General features: G+C 34.3%; 2 protein-coding genes across 2 annotated transcripts; both read right to left on the bottom strand.

Moving 5' to 3' along the window:
• Window positions 1-3,350: 3,350 nt before the first annotated feature.
• Window positions 3,351-4,608, bottom strand: LOC143549965 (NAC domain-containing protein 54-like). Its single transcript, XM_077040723.1, has 2 exons — window positions 4,090-4,608; window positions 3,351-3,683 (listed from the first exon to the last, which is right to left on the bottom strand). The coding sequence occupies exons 1-2, from the start codon at window positions 4,244-4,246 to the stop codon at window positions 3,385-3,387; spliced, it is 456 nt and encodes a 151-aa protein (XP_076896838.1). The 5' UTR covers window positions 4,247-4,608; the 3' UTR covers window positions 3,351-3,384.
• A 1,708-nt stretch (window positions 4,609-6,316) lies between these two features.
• LOC143549970 (protein argonaute 1-like) lies at window positions 6,317-16,406 on the bottom strand. Its single transcript, XM_077040728.1, has 20 exons — window positions 15,477-16,406; window positions 14,732-14,934; window positions 14,513-14,662; window positions 14,299-14,432; window positions 14,118-14,227; window positions 13,425-13,531; window positions 13,086-13,341; window positions 12,104-12,211; window positions 11,959-12,030; window positions 10,756-10,878; window positions 10,493-10,658; window positions 9,676-9,935; window positions 8,986-9,128; window positions 8,210-8,272; window positions 8,072-8,135; window positions 7,524-7,659; window positions 7,345-7,418; window positions 7,174-7,268; window positions 7,043-7,074; window positions 6,317-6,532 (listed from the first exon to the last, which is right to left on the bottom strand). The coding sequence occupies exons 1-20, from the start codon at window positions 16,404-16,406 to the stop codon at window positions 6,336-6,338; spliced, it is 3,423 nt and encodes a 1,140-aa protein (XP_076896843.1). The 3' UTR covers window positions 6,317-6,335.
• Window positions 16,407-16,845: the final 439 nt, after the last annotated feature.

Genomic DNA, 16,845 nt, shown 5'->3' with positions numbered 1-16,845 from the left:
TGATTAGCCTTATGAACACCGTTCGCAACGTAACGGCTAAAAAACAAAGGGGTAACACCCCTTCAAGCGAACTAGGAAGGTATAGTGCATATGATTTCTCTACCGGTTTATCCGAAGAGGAATATGGCACTTTTGATGTTTTGGCTTGGTGGAAGGTAAAGGAAACCGAGTTTCCGATTCTTGCCACCATGGCCCGTGATTTACTAACCGCCCAAGCTTCTACGGTAGCTTCGGAATCTGCTTTTTCTCTTAGTGGCAGGGTAATATCGGTGAGAAGAACAAGACTGAATTCGTAGTCGGTGGAGATGTGCATTTGCTTGAAGGATCACTTGGACTCAATCGATCGTGTTCAACACGTAACCACTCTGGAAGACGAAACACCACTTGATGTTCGAGTGCACGACGAACAAGAAGGCGTTTCTACAAGTAATTCTGATGAATAAGTCGCCACTCAATAATTACGACGAACAAGAAGGCTTTTCTAGAAATAATATGTCACAACTTTATATTTATAAGTTTAATGTTTTGTTAGTTTGTTTTTGAATATTTTAAAACATGTAACCTTTTTTTTTTGAACTTCTTAAAGTAAATAAAATGAATTTTATGTTAATTGTTTTTTTTATTTAACATGTTATACAAATACGAATCGTATAACACCGCTCTTGATTATAATTCAGCATTTGACTTGCGTAAGCCAAAAGACTATAATACATAGCAAACTCAACAAATGTAACACGATACAGATTTAAGTTCACCATTACACGATACACGATACAGACTAATCAATTCAAACACGCTGACACTCATAGCATTAAGTTCAATATGTTGTTTACCATTGCTCTGTGGGTGAACAACAAAAGTAGCATGAGCCTCTTCAGAAATCAGAAGAACACAAATCATCACCTACACAAGCAGCGGAAACGAAAAACGAAAAAAAAAGTAATATTTTACACTGTAACCGGTTGGAACCGGTTACAGTGTAAGAACCGGTTTAGGAACCGGTCAGAACCGGTTCCACCGGTTCCGGGTCCGAGGGTTGGGGAACCGGTTCGACCATAGAACCGGTTTAAACAGTGATGTTGACTAATGGAACCGGTTCTGAACCGGTTCCGGTTCCTTTGACCAACCCAATTTGATCACCTATACTTCAATGAGCTATAATTATCAAAGTAGTTCATCAAAACAATGTATAATTACCAATCGAAAAAAAAAAGGTATAATGAGTCAAACAAGTATGTTTTCTTCTTATATATTATTTGTTATAAATGTTTTCCTTTCGACTTTAGTTTGTTAACGTTGCTTGCGGACTATCCTGAGAACACCATGGATCATCCGTGATGAATTGCATCCAAGAATCATCTTTGTCATCTTCTTCCACACACGATGATGAAGCCATAGGAACATCGGGTGACATTGTTTCATAGTCGTTTGTTATTGTCGGAGAATACTGTGATATTGACATGCTTGTAGGCACGTTTTCTTGAAACTCTACACACACACCGTTCTTCTTGAAAACGCGACACAATGCATAGGAGTCCTGGTTATATTTACAACAAGATCTATTAGTTTAAATAAACGTATAAAGTACTAACTTGTTAATGTATATATACTTAATAATTCTAAATAAACTCATCTATCTATAATCTATAATATATATAAACGAAAACCTTAAAATCCTACGTGTCGCGATGTGGTTGCTCCCCCCTTTTATAGAAGCCACCAGATTTCTTAATTTTTAAATGGAGGCCTCTCATTGATTTAACCCAAATTCATGGGTATGGGTCTTACCAAAACCAGATAACTCTTAAACGGGTTATAACATCTCATTAAAAATTAATCTTACCAATTATTTGATATGAAAATCCTATAAAATAGGGATATACTAAAATTTAATATCCAATTTAAAAAGAAAAGGATATTATTTATAATTAATAAACAATTTTATATTAAAAAACATAAACTGTTCATGGGTCACCAAATCCAGATAACTTTTAAACGCGCTATAATATATCATTTATTTATGAAACCTTTTCATCATCAAACCCTAAGTATATTATTAACTTTCTTACAATAAAGAAAATTAAAATCCAAAAATAAATATTAAAAACGAAAAATGTAAAACAACCATTCTCTCAAGCTATCATATTGCTTTATTTGTAAATGAAGTCTTCTCATGCATTTAACCCGAATTCACAGGTAAAGGTCTCACCAAACCCAGATAGCTCTTAAACGAGTTATAACATCTCATTATATTAAAAATTAATCTAATCAAATATTTGATATGAAAATCCTATAAAATAGGGATATACTAAAAATTAATATCCTATTTTATTTAAAAGAACATATTATTTAAAATTAAGAAAAAATTTTATAATAAAGATAATAAACGGGTAATGGGTATCACCAAACCCAGATACCTTTTAAACCGGATTATAACATATCATTTAGTTGTGAAACCATTTCATTATCAAACCTCAAGTATATTAATTATTAACTTTTTTATAATAAATAAAATTAAAATCTAAATATACATATATATATATATATATATATATATATATATTAAAAACGAATAATGTAAAATATAACTCCGTAATATGGGGGATAAAACCTATTATATATATAAAGGAAAAGGGTAAATAAATACTTTTGGTTATATATATTATTGGGATGGGAGAAGATACTTTTGTCCGATTAGAGTAAAAGACAAAAAGTAAATCAAGACTTTGCTTTGCAATCGAGGATATGTTTGATTCATTGTCACCACAAGTAACGAATATATGTATGTGACACATTTCAATTTTTCTTATGTATATATTTACCGGCAATAACAATATATTTTTAATATTTTCTATAACAAATGTGAGCAATTTGATTTTTTTATTATTGTGTATGCTAGAAATATTAAATTAACTTTTAACTTTATACATTTACATGTGTAGGTAACGAATAATCAAACTAATTAGTTTGTATAAAAATTTTTAAGTTAAAAGATGAATAACACTGCTTTGTTCGACCTATTCTTGCAATGTATAGTATTCTAAAGTAATCTGTTTTAGCTTCTATACAACATCTAATTTAAGACCAAAACCGTATAAACATTTACACTTGATATTCAGTTGCATAGCAACCATATCTTTCAAAATCAAATCATTGGTTACATGTATTTATATGGTTCTCACCGTAAAACTCATTATGTATTAGACAACCCTCACCATCCGCACAATACATAATCACTTTTAGTTAAAGAATTATGAAAAGCATTGAACTATAACACATGTCACATAATAATATGATTATGTAGCACATGAATGCCATTTGGTTCTTGTGCTTAAAACTGATTTTTTTATATACGTACAAGTTAATTTAATTGTAGTAACATGACTAGAGACATACCTGGATACCAAACGTGTCTTGACAATCTTTATCATCGAGTCGATACTCATGCATGACCCAATCAGTCCTAATACCTTGAGGAGCCCGGCCCCGATAATACACCAATGTCTTCTTCATTCCAATGGCACCATGGTTCGAACCTTGACTCATCACTTTCCGATCTTTACCCGTTGATTTCCAGTATCCAGCCCTCGTGGCTCGGTTCGTTCTAAACCCGTTTGGATATTTTCGGTCCCGTGGCCCGAAAAAGTACCATTCTGGATCCCGACTCGGTAAAAATGATTTCTCTGCCCATCAAAATGTATACACATATTAATCATCCATAATAATAATGTTTATAAAAAATCAATATATTAATCACCCACAACAATAATGTTTATAAATAAATTCAAAATGGTCCATCACCCATAACAATAATATTTATAAATGTATAATGAATAGAATATTATAGCAATAATATAAATAATAAATTAAATAATATATACATATATATCAATTAATATGTATCAATATACTGATCAACTATATAAAAAAAATATTTTATAAATAAATTCAGAATGTCATCATCCATAACAATAATATTTATAAATATAGATAATACAATATATCAATAACATTAACAAATAATACATATGTATATATTAATTATCCATATCAATAAATAAATTCATAAGTGAAGATAAAGAAAGAAACCTGCTAACTCCCATGGCTCACATTTATAGAGATCAACTTCAGGGATGATGTCAAGTTCAATCTCTTGGCCATGAACCTTTCTTTTAAGATAATAATTCACAAGCTCTTCATCGGTCGGGTGGAACCGGAAACCAGGAGGTAGTCCAACCGGTGCCATTTTAGAAATCTCTGATATTAATTAGTACAACTAGTGAGTGATATGATCACAGATATATATTAGTTTTCTATATGTGTTTGTCAGTCTTACAGGTTCAAAGTTGCATGTCTTTGAATCTCTCTCTCTCTTTAGTTCACTTTAATGTTCTTTACTAGATTCTTGGACAAACGTGTGTAGCAAGGGATTATGATGTAATGAATCGTGATTGGAACTTTTGTTGTGTGGGCCACCATGTGTGCTTGTGTTTTATATATGTTATTATACATGCAGAAACTTGTGGTTTAGGTTACAATAAAAGAAATGGGAAAGAATTGAACAAAGAGAACAACATGTGTTTTATGTATATATAGATAAAATAATAATGAAAAACAAGTAATGCCTAAAAAGCACATGTATACATACATGCTGTATGTATATGTATAACTATATATAGGTTGCATAAAATATAAATGAATTTTATTAGGACTATAGAATCCGTTTAATCCACATTTACAACAATAGGCATGCTCACTAGTCGACCGAAACTCGTTAATATGATAGTTCTCGAAACTCATTGCTACATTATGTGAAAAGTTAGATGTATCGTCATAATAAAGAGTACATTAATTAGAAACTGAATCAAACTTATCAAACCTAGAACGTTATACGCACCATTATGGTGTTGCAATTATATTATTTGATAAAGAATACATTTTCTTAATCAACAAAATAGCTAAAGCAATACATTTTCTAAAAAAGCATAAAATATGGATCTTTAAATTACTTTATACACAAATATTAGGTTATACACGATACAAATACTGGGAGCGTTCACATCAATTTCTCTATACATATCTCTCTCTAAAATATACTGTTTTTCTTATATTTTGCATCTATATTAGGTTCTCTATCACCATCTATATCTATAATTTAGAGTTTAATGAATAATAATACTCTACTACCATCTATATCATTGCAGATTGTATGACTGTATAAAAAACTTGTCAAGATAACTTTATACAAATGGCATCCCTTAGAAATAATACACACAATAAGTTTAATAATAATAATAATTTTTTTTAATACTTTTCAGCAAGGTGACCAGGAAACCAAATAATCGATCCATAATAGAGAAAATCAAACCAAATAACCAAACCACCTGTTCGAATAACTGAATTAACCCAAACCGATTCAATTAGGGCTGTAAACGAATCGAATGAACACGAACAAGGCCTTGTTCATGTTCGTTCGTTAAGAAAATAATGTGTTCACGAACGGTTCACGAACACTTACCGAACGAGATTTTATGTTCATGTTCGTTCATTAAGGAAATTCATGTGTTCACAAACACAAACGAACATAAATAAAATCGGCAGAGCCTAGGGATTGATACCGATGTATTCATCAATGTGAATAATGAAAGCCTACAAACGAATCGAATGGACACGAACAACGGCATGTTCGTGTTCGTTCATTTAACTTTAAAAGAACACAAACACTTAATCAAACAAATATTTATGTTCATGTTCGTTTATTTAAAAAGGGACATTTGTGTTCGTTTGTTTAAAATCTAAACGAACATAACTGAACAAAGATAAACAAACATACATGAGCAAATGTAAATGAATACAAACAAACATAAACTAACTTAAATAAAAACACTTAAATGAACACAAATTAACAAATATGAAACCTTTAAGCAGATAACCTATCTAGATAATATTTAATTATTTTCTATTAATACATAAACGAACCTAAATAAACAGACATAAACGAACATAAATAAACGAACATAAACGAACGTTCATGAACATAATGAACGGATGGAACATGTGTTCATGTTTGTTCGTGTAATAAATAAACGAACATAAACGAACTTCCCGCTGAACGGTTCATGAATAGTTCACCGAACGTTCGGTTCGTTTACAGGCCTAGATCCAATAACTAAATCAACCAAAGCCGATAGACTATAAAACATGGTTATAATCCATTCAACAAAACATCACTTCATAACTAAAACAACAGTAACAGTAATTTGTTCGTAGCATCACAACATAACTAAAACCACAACAGAAATAGTAATTTGTTCATAACATCACAACATGCCATTTCAGACATAGAACATAACCCGTTTCACACTCTCCTTGAGGTCCGGGAGAGGCCTAACGGATGCGCATGAAGAGGGCCCACGCGAGCTTCTACCATCCATGTCCCGACTACTGACCACAGACCCACAGTCAGATGTCCCTGACTCCAAATAAAACCGGGCTCGGAAAGCAGCCAAATGAGCATAGTATGCCGGTGGTACTGCATATCAGTAAATAACGTGTTACCCATAATGAAGATGACTACTCGAGCTCAAGCCCGGATCGTTTTGAGCTCTATGCCGTCAACTCGAGCTCATGAACAATTTAACAAGCTTGAGCCCAGCTCTTTTCGAGCTTTATGTCTAAAGCTCAATTTCTGCTCATTTATTATTTAATAAGTGCTTAAGTATAAAAAACTATGTATTTTATTTCATTCTTTTTCATATATAACTATGTATAACAAAATTTATATTATTTAGTTTTTTATTATGTGATTATATAAATTAAACTATATTAATAGAAATAATAGGCTCGTTTAAGCTCGTGAGACTAATAAACCTCGGGTTGACCATTTGACCAAACTAAAGTTTTATTAATAAAACACATCCAAACTATAATATTATTTACAGAACTTCATGTGGGCCGGGTTGATCATTTTGACTCATTACCCAACCAGCCTGTTATGCCACCATTAGTAGAAACTATATGCAAGGATAACAACAAAACTCACCAATGGAAACCGATCTTGTGCACCTAGCATATCTGTCAAAGTTAAGAACAAAAAAGAATATATATAAGTAAAATAAACAGAAACACTAAATAAATTAAAAACATCGGGGAACAAAAGATAAACGAGCATACGTATAGCAAAGATTATTCGTGAGTGATTGCAAGTCATCAGCTGAAAACTTGTTGTCATCCCACAATACATGGTAAAGGGCTGGGCGGCTTGTACCCTGTTTACCAATGTTAATATTTAAATTCTAAACACTAAAGAAATATTTCAATAATATATGTGTATATATGATTTACCTGAATTCCAGCATGACTACACAAATAAAAATCAAACTCGGTAGGATGGCAAATCTTTGAATCAACAACAGTGCCTGTAGCGTGATTCCAACATGGAAAAAATAAATTTGTAACTAAATAGATAAGAGAAAAATGAGAGATATTAAATAGAGTTGAAAGGTCAATACTTAATAGCATACCGGGCATTATATTTCCACTCCTGTCAACAGAACTACGGTCACGGGGGTTGTCTGGAAATAATCGGGTATGATGGCGTTTTTGAACCACAACAAATGTCACTGGAGGCTGATAATCTGGCTCCAACGATGCACAAGCCTGACACAATTCGGTAAAAAGTAAAAATAAATAAATAAAATAAGCTTAAAAGAAAATCACATAGTTAGTTGTATATTTAGTCTATTGCTTGTTTATTAGTTTATGGCTCATGGGTGTCCGTCACCCGTGTATAAATGTCTTCAGCGTTCTTCTTGTATATATGGAGGGTTCTCCCTCCTATGTTATTCATTCAAATATTTTCCCACTCTCGTTAAACATTCTTCATTTAGAAAAGTACATTACCATTGAAATAATGACTTTTGTAATCAAATCTGCCATACTAATTATTTATACCATTTTTTTAAAATAGACAAAAGGGTGTTTTGTGTCAACCATACCCATACCAAAAATTAACCAATTTGTTAAGACCCGCCCATGAAGATGAAAAACAAGAAAAAAATTAGAGAATTACCTTACGGATTGCATCAAGCTCATAAAGCAGAACTTGGTAGAACTGGCCTTCACTCACACCGTCCCTTTATAATCAAATGTACAATAGAAAGACGAGTAAATATATTTGGAATGAAGAAAAATAAAAAACAATAAATACCTATAGAAGATGATACGCTCTGGTTTTTGCCCTGTCGCTCTCCAGAACGCTAGCAGAAGTTCCCTATTTTTTGTGCATAACCAAACTCATATCAGACATTGTGTTCATCAGAGGTTGGGTAGTCAATCTAGCCTGTTAATAAACAGGTAATGTTCGGGCCCACCTGTCAACCAACTAAAATGGTTGACCAGTCGACCCGTTTACAACTTGATTACAACCCATTTGACTCGTTTACAACTAAAACGGCTTGAGCCCGATCTCAAGCCTCAAAATAACCTTGTTTAATAAACGAGACCGGGCCCGGGCTTCAGTCATCAAGCTTGAGCTGGCTCACAAGCCTATTATTTATATAAATTTATTTAATATATTAAATATATATTTAAATAACCAGTATTATAATTATGTAAAAATTGGAATAAAAAATAACTAATAATATATATTGTTATATTTACAAATCATAATTGAAAAATATGCATATAAAAATTTATAAATGAATATAATTAATTAATAGATAATAAATGAGCCGAGCTCAAGCTTGGAAAATTACTCATGAGCCACGCTGGAACTTTAGAGTTTAGACATAGAGCCCAAAACGACCCGAGCTCGAGCTCTGGTAAGTTAAATAAACCGTGCTAGAGCCTAGTCGAGCTCGGGTCGACTCGTTAGCACCCCCTTACTTCTAGCCCCTTGATTGCAGTTGTAATCACATTAAATACTAACTATTTATTTATTTAAATTTAAAGATTAAAACCGAACACAGAGTAACTAGAGCATACTTGATCATGCCACCACACACTTTACTTCCATCAGGATCACATGATTCCTTATAAAGATCTTCAATGAGTTCTTGACAGGGATTTTGTGCACAAACCAATCCCACGTATTTGGTAATCTCAGGCCAATCGTTAGAAGCCACAACCTACATTTCATTCAAATAATCCATCACTATAACTTCAGACTGGAATAATAATATATCTGACTATTTATATAAGCGTTAATTACACGGATGGTCATTGTAGTACGTCCATACTGCACGTTTGGTCCTTAAGTTTGAAAAACCACATATATAGTTCAACTATTTCGAACACGGATGGTTCTTGTATTGGATGGGCGCTAGTTTTTCTATTTAAGTGCATGTGAAACGACTAAAATTCCCTTACTGCTAAAAGATAAAAAGTTAAAAAGATTAAAAAATATGTGGGACCCACCTCTTTCTATATTACACATATTTATTTAGAACTTGTGGGCCCCAACACCACTATCTTCTTGCAATATGGACTATCACAGGACCATCCGGGTCATCACCTCTCCATACAATGAAAGGGAACCCTCAATATATAGGAAACAAACCAATACCTATAACAGGCCCATGGAATAAAGACAAATAAACTAGTGATAATAAACCATAATGATAACTAAGAAGAGCTAAAAGAAAAGAAGGCCAATAACAGATTATAAAAACTTACAGCTGCAATGGAGGGGCTTGAATCATCTCGGGATTGAGGATGGGTGACATCAGCACCAAATATGATGGTCGGAACATCAGTGATGTTAGGAATGTGTCCTGATACTGCATCAACAAGAACGGTGTTCCTTCCACCGACCTTAACGTTTATTTTTAATACAATATTGGAAAGGTATTGCTTAGTCAGCCTAAACACATTTTTTGTTAAACAACATTGTGAAACGATGCCAAGATCAGTCTCACATATCTTTTTCAAGTCGCCTGTGCAAAAATAAAAATCAGTATACCAATTAAGCCAAAAAGAAACCGCTTAAAAACCAATGCCGAATTGAGTTTCAATTCCAAAAATCTGAGTTCGAGTAATAAATAATGGGAACAAGAAGCTAAAAAAAATAATTCGGTTTATTAGGTCAAAACCGAAAACTGAACCATGCTCGAATTTGGTTTTTGGTTTGGTGAACTACCTAAATTCGGTTCATTTTTCGGTTATGGCTGAAAAAATCTTCAAACCTAACCGGCGAACAACTAACCGAAAAAATTTTAAAAACTTATTCGGTCGAAATCTACCTAAAAGCTCCTTAATTAGCTTGTAAGAAAATGGGTCAAGTGTCTTTTTTAATGCATAAAACCTATCTATTACTGATATAATGTAATTTTAAATTTTACGAAAATATATATATTTTAGACAAAAAAAATGTTTTTGCCTTTCGGCCCCACCTGACCCGTATTAAGAATTACCGATTTGACAGGCGTTTTGCCACCTCGAATTCCGATATAATAGTAAACAAATACTAATCAAGCGGGTCAAAACTTAATACCATAAAGTGAGCCATTGTTGTTGGGTAGAATGAAAAGTATCAAATCAAGCTCCTTTTTGCGGGGCTGAAGTTTAACCATGGCATCTTGAAACTGAGCCTGTAAGACTCTCTCAAACTGATCAGGACGACCACTAAGTACAGGGAGCACAGGCTCAGGATTGAAGTCCTGCAAAAGCAAAGCAATGAAAGAAGGTCAATGGTCAACAGACATTTGACTTGCAAATGCTTTTTTTAAATAGACAAAAGAGTGTTGTTGACAATACCATGCCACAAGTATTGCACATTCGTGAAATCTCTGAACAAAAATTACGAGCCATATTATCTTGAACACTACGCTCAAAGTTTATGCAGATCCAGTTAGCGACCATTCCACCATTCACCAGTTTCTGTCACAAATATCATAATCTAACAGCATTATCTTTATGAATCTCTGATAACAGAGATCAGTTGTGGATGTTTAAAGAATAAAATAACAAAAAAAAACGTTTACATCTGCAGAAGCAAACTATATAATAGGTAAGGGGTGCGTATGAAACCGAAATAACCATACAGAAGAAAAACCAATGGTTTGGTTTTATGTTTTTCTTTAAACCGATCTTTTGGTTCGGTTTTGGTTTTACAATCAACCAAAAATGAAAAAAAAAGAAAAAAAGAAAAAGCAATTTCAAGTAACTTATAAGAAATTAATAAATTGTGTAGCCGGAAAAAAATAACAAAACAAAAGAATTTAGGCCCAAAGTCATTATTTTCGATCTATTTTTCCTGTCCAACATTTTCAAGCCTAAATGGTAAAACCAAAAAAAACTGAAACAAAATGATTTTCAAAAGTTTCAAGCCCAAATTCATTATTTTGGGCCAACTTTTTCAGCCCAAAATTTTTAAGCCCAGATCGTAAAACCAAAACAAAGGAGTTTTTAAAAGTTTGAAGCCCAAATTCCTTGTTTTGGGCAAATTATTTCAGGCTTTCAGCCCAATACTTGTAAGTTGTAAGCGCAATTGGTAAAATCAAACCAAAACGGTTTCAAAAGTTGCTTGCCCAAATTCATTATTTTGGGCCATTTTTTTGGGACCAAACTCAGTAAGCCAAATGGTAAAGTAGTAAACCGAAGAAACTAAACCAGAACGATTTTTAAAAGCTTTAAGCCCAAATTTATTATTTTGGCCCAATTATTTCAGCCCAAATTTTTTAAGCCCAGTTGATAAAAATGGAAATAGAGTGTTTTGAAAAGTTTCAAGGCCAAATTCAATATATTGGGCCAATTATTTCAGCCCAAGACATTTAAGCCCAATGCTATAACTGAAATAGAATGGTTGACCAAATTCAATTTTTTGGGCCATAAATTTCAAGCCAAAATAGTAAAACCAAAACAGAACGGTTTCAATAACCAATTCGGTTTTCGTCCGGTTTGAGCCCATACTGTCCCAAACAGACCCATTCACACCCCTAACAATAGAGGACTAACTACCTTGTTCATCATGCTCCATTGGCCAACTTGAGGCAAACAGTCCCGTTCACGACCCGTTTCATGATATTTAAGCTATCAAAATCAAAGATAGAAAACAGTTAGAAAAGGTGCAGAGCAATTAGCAGGTCAGAAACCGCTCACTTACCAGTGGAGGAGGCAATATTCGGGCTTCAACCGAGGCTGGTTCGGTGCTAATTTTTATCCCAAACTCTTTAGCATAAGGATCCTGGTCATAAGCATTTTCTCTCACAGTCTGCACAAACAAGTAAAATTAAGAATCCCAATGAGCACAACCCGCAAACCATTTAACGGTGTTGACTTTTTTACATGGCCGGATGGGTTGGTCAAGTAGATAGCATTACATACGGGTGCTCATGAACCGCCGAAACCGACCAAGCGGCCCAAACCAATGAAAATTGGTTGGTTTGACCAGTTTGGAATATGTGTGTTCCGGTTCATGGTTCAGTTTTAAGGGTTTGACATTTACGGTTCGGATTACGATTTTGAACATGAAACCAGCTGAGTAAACTGAACCGGCCATTTAAAATTTATTGCTGTTGTTGTTGTTTGTTTGTTTTAGGAATATAAAGTTATGCATATAAATTATATTCATGAACAATCTTTATCATATTTTTTATATTTAACACAAAACTATATTTTTTTTAAATATAGTTTATCCAAAACACAAAACCAGCAAAACCGAACCGTAAAACCGTGAAAACGCTGGGTTGGTTCTTGGTTGGGTACCGAACCGGCCGTTTAATATTTATTATTTTTCTTTATTTAGGAATATACAGTTATGTATACATAATTACATATTATATTCATGAACAACCTTTATCATTAATTTAAACTTTAACCAAAAAAAAGGTTCATTTTCTTTATTGTCTAAAACGCAAAACCAAACCGTAAAACCAGCCGGTTCGATTTGAATTTTTCGAAATTTGTACTTACAGAATTGGCCAAAAATTTATATCAAAATCAAATGAAATGAACCTGATGTCAAGGCTGCATATGCTTTAAATTGAAAACTTTAAGGTCCTTTTATTTGACCAAAACTAGTAGAGCCAGTTTATGCAATTTGCCCTTTAAAGAACAAAAACAACTGATCAAACACAAAAGCGAACCTTGAGAATAGTGTGCTCCCTATCATGAGGACGCTGACATGTAACCTTAAGTAAGGCGGCAATTTGTTTCTCATTTAGCCTCTTTGAACACCTCTGGCCCTCTACAATCTTGCATACCTCCATTGGCAAATAATTTTGCCGCTTGTTATTCCCAACTTGCAAACACGGCCATTGCACATGTTGGATGGAAAACCCGTAAGTGTCCCGAAAGTAATCAACCAAATACACCGTCTCACCTCTCTCACCAACCGGGAACCTAATGCACGATAAAGGAAATGAAGCAGGTCAAGATTTAGTCAGCACAAATGATATAAGTTCAAGTTAAGTTGAGGTTCTCACTTTAGCTCTTGTGTTGGTTGAGATGTTAAACCAGATATGTTGAACTTCCGACGCATGTCTCCACGATGAGTAACTTGAACCTTGATTCCTTTAAGTGCTTTTTTTATCTGGTTAGCGTAACAATGTCAAATATAAATCAATGATTGCTCTATAAAAGCATGATTTAATAAGAGAGCTGAGCTTCAGTTATCTCGAGTAGTCGAGTAAGCTCACAAGCCTATTTTTTTATAACTTTTTATTAATTATATTATGTCCATATTTACATAATTATTATTATTAAAATTTAAAATTGAGATAAAAATAATCAAATGGTACATATTATGATGAACATACATAATAATTAAATAATTATAAATGTATATAAATAAACTAATAAAACATTTGATGCCACCTATTTTGAGTTTTTAAAGGTATATAAATAAACCAATAACACATTTGATGCATGTAAATGTATATAAATAAACTAAAAATGCATATTATTTGATATATAATAATTATAATGATAAATATACATTAAAATAACAATTAATGTACATAAAAAACTAATAAAAATCATTATATATGTATATAATAAATAAAATAATAAAGGAGCCTAGCTCAAGCTCTCATAAGTTAGAACGAGCCGCTCTCGATCTTATGCGAACACGGGCTCGCTTGCACCCCTAAACCTACAACAGCTCAAAAAAGGCTAACCTTCACGCATTCATAATCAGATAAAGGTCTAGTTGAATCATCCTTTTTCAGAAGCTCTTTGACAAAGTCAATCACAGGCAGTGGCTCAATGAATACAGTTGAAGACATATCTACAGCCCAACACGTACATCACTTAAACAACTTATTTTGTTAGCTTTACACTTAAGAAAAATTAACTAACCGATGTTTAACGACAACCCCATCTGTGTAGGCCGCATGCTCTGATAGAACCCACGCCAACTCTCCAACCCCTCACCGAGTGACTGTTTACGACCCAAATGAGGAGAATAAAACGACCGACCCACAGGTATATACCTACATATAATTGAATAGATAACTAATTAATATCATTACAGATATTTAAACTTATCAAACAAATATTTATATCTTTTTACCGATTAGTAGGCAACTCCCGTAAAACAATATCCAGAACCCGAAGCGTGTCTTGAGGGGTGTCTAACACCTGTCCCCTTAAATACATTTCAAAGTGATTTAAACTGGCACGTGAAGCCAGTTTTATCACGACTTTGAATTGTTTGTCTTTCCTGCATAAACGATTTTTAGAAACATGTTCAAGTGAATAAAAATGACAAATTTAAAAAAAATGTAGATACTTGGTTCGGCGTGAACTGTTTTCATCCTCTAGAAAAGTGATTCTGAACTCTTGGGAAATAAAGGGAAGAGGGCCCGCTGTATAAAGACTCCTGCTTCCATCATATACGGGAAGCCTCTTCCCAAGATCAGAGCTCCTGTACAGTTTCACTAGTTGTGCCATTACAGCACGGTTCACGCTCGTCACCTCCGGAGTGATTGTCACCTATACCAAAAGAAAAGGGAAATAATCATGTGTCGGAATAAAAGCTGAACTACACAAATGGGGTTTAAAAAGCTCGTGTCTTGAAAAAAAAAACCCTGCTCGAAATCGGCTCTGTAAATGAGCCCAGCCGAGCTGGCTTAGTCTGAAAACGAGTAACTATTATTTTCAGTTTTATAAACTATAACCCAAATTTTAATATTCTGTAATGATACTCATCCTACACACACACACACACAAACACACACACACTATTAATTATGATTTCTTTAGTTTATAAATTCTGCATTGCATATGTTGCAAATATTATTTTTAGTTATGTGTGTGTGTGTGTGTGTGTGTGTAAAATATAAAAAAAATCTACTAGAATTTTTTTGTTATGAATAAACTAGTGGATCGAGCTTTTGACGAGTCGAGCTCGAGCTCAACACTACTGCTCATTAAGATAAATAGCCGAGCCCATCCTGGCTCGGCTCTACTCTGCCCGTGGCTGTACACACGGATAAAACTTGCAACAACAAAAAATTATATAAAAAAAAACTCACATCATATTGGTATAAATCCTTATCAGGCAATTCAGCAAAAAAGTGGTTTGCCTTGACGTTGCACCTGGTCCCTCTGCGACCCAATCCTGGACGCAACGGGGGTCTCATCGACTCGCTGGAAGCTAGTGCAACCTTAATGGGCTCTTGTTGTTTCACAGAAACCTGCTGAGACTGTTCCACTTCATGAATCACAGGCTGTTGAGATGGCTTTGTTGCTTGGTGCAGGTCAGGGTTTGACAATCTGGAAGGCTCGGGCCTACCACGATGCTGATGTGGATCAGTTTGTCTTAGATGTTTCTGTCGAGGTTTTTCAGGAGATCTACGGGAACCCCCATCAGTATGTCGCCCACTTCCACCACCCCTTTCATCCCGGTGTCTTCTTCTTTGTGGCTCATAACCACCCTCCCGGGACCCACGACTTTCCCGTCCCCTTGAACCTTCACTCCTTCTCTCCCGGGGCAGTTCAGGAGATCCACCACGATACCGCTGGGAATCACCACCACCATCGTTTCCACCCTCCCGGGGCCCACGGCTTTCCCGGCCCTTTGAACCTTCACTCCTTTTCTCCCGGGGCGGTTCAGGAGATCCACCACGATACCGCTGGGAACTACCACCACCATTGTCTACACCCCTTTGATCCCTGTGACCTCTTCTTCGTGGCAGTCCACCACCCTGGTAACTACCCTGACCATCTTGATAACTGCCTTGTCTATCACGATAACGATCCCTATAACCATCCAGCCCACCTTGAGAACCACCCTGTCTACCATGATAACCATCTTGTCGGCCATGATAACCATCCTGGTAATCACCTTGTCCACCATGATGGCCACCCTGCCGCCCTCCATGACCGCTGTGATGACCCGAACCAGCCTCGTGGCGCTCAGGGCTTTCACCTTCACTAGAACTATTAGCCCTCTTCCTTATCATTATGACTCCTAGAACAAACAACAATCTCCAATTTAACCACCATAAAATCTAACATTCAACATGAATAACAAATTGTAACAGTAACACATGCTTAACCGAATCAAGTATAATGGTGTAGAAACCCTTTATATACAAAGTAACAAACCACAAAATAACTTATTTTGGGTATACGGGTCATACACTAATAATCGATAATCATTAAACAATAATAGCTATGATTAACAAAGTCATACAGCTTACTAAATCATACAGTGAAATCCATAATCATTAATACTAATAATGTGCCTTTCAAAAAAAAAACAGAAAGAAAAGAAAAAAGAAATTAATACTAATAATGTATGTAATAGTAATCTTTAAAGATTAATGAACCACAAGAGATACATACATGCATACATACACCTATATCATAATTAGTTAAAAAAAACATAAATAAGCAATT

Source organism: Bidens hawaiensis, unplaced genomic scaffold, assembly GCF_021521415.1.
Source record: "Bidens hawaiensis isolate Kalapana, Puna unplaced genomic scaffold, B.hawaiensis_p1.1 tig00015877_1, whole genome shotgun sequence".
Taxonomy (NCBI): Eukaryota; Viridiplantae; Streptophyta; class Magnoliopsida; order Asterales; family Asteraceae; genus Bidens; species Bidens hawaiensis.
The sequence above is the reverse complement of the archived record's forward strand: the minus strand, read 5'-3'. Positions and strand labels throughout refer to the sequence as shown.

Excerpts from the sequence above, each read along its gene's own strand:
- LOC143549970 (XM_077040728.1), bottom strand. The coding sequence starts at position 16,406 with ATGATAAGGAAGAGGGCTAATAGTTCTAGTGAAGGTGAAAGCCCTGAG. Across the intron at positions 14,935-15,476 it reads AGGATTTATACCAATATGAT|GTGACAATCACTCCGGAGGT; the intron begins GTGAGTTTTTTT and ends CTTTTGGTATAG. Across the intron at positions 7,075-7,173 it reads ACGAATAATCTTTGCTATAC|ATATGCTAGGTGCACAAGAT; the intron begins GTATGCTCGTTT and ends TAACTTTGACAG.
- LOC143549965 (XM_077040723.1), bottom strand. The coding sequence starts at position 4,246 with ATGGCACCGGTTGGACTACCTCCTGGTTTCCGGTTCCACCCGACCGAT. Across the intron at positions 3,684-4,089 it reads TGAGCCATGGGAGTTAGCAG|AGAAATCATTTTTACCGAGT; the intron begins GTTTCTTTCTTT and ends TTTGATGGGCAG.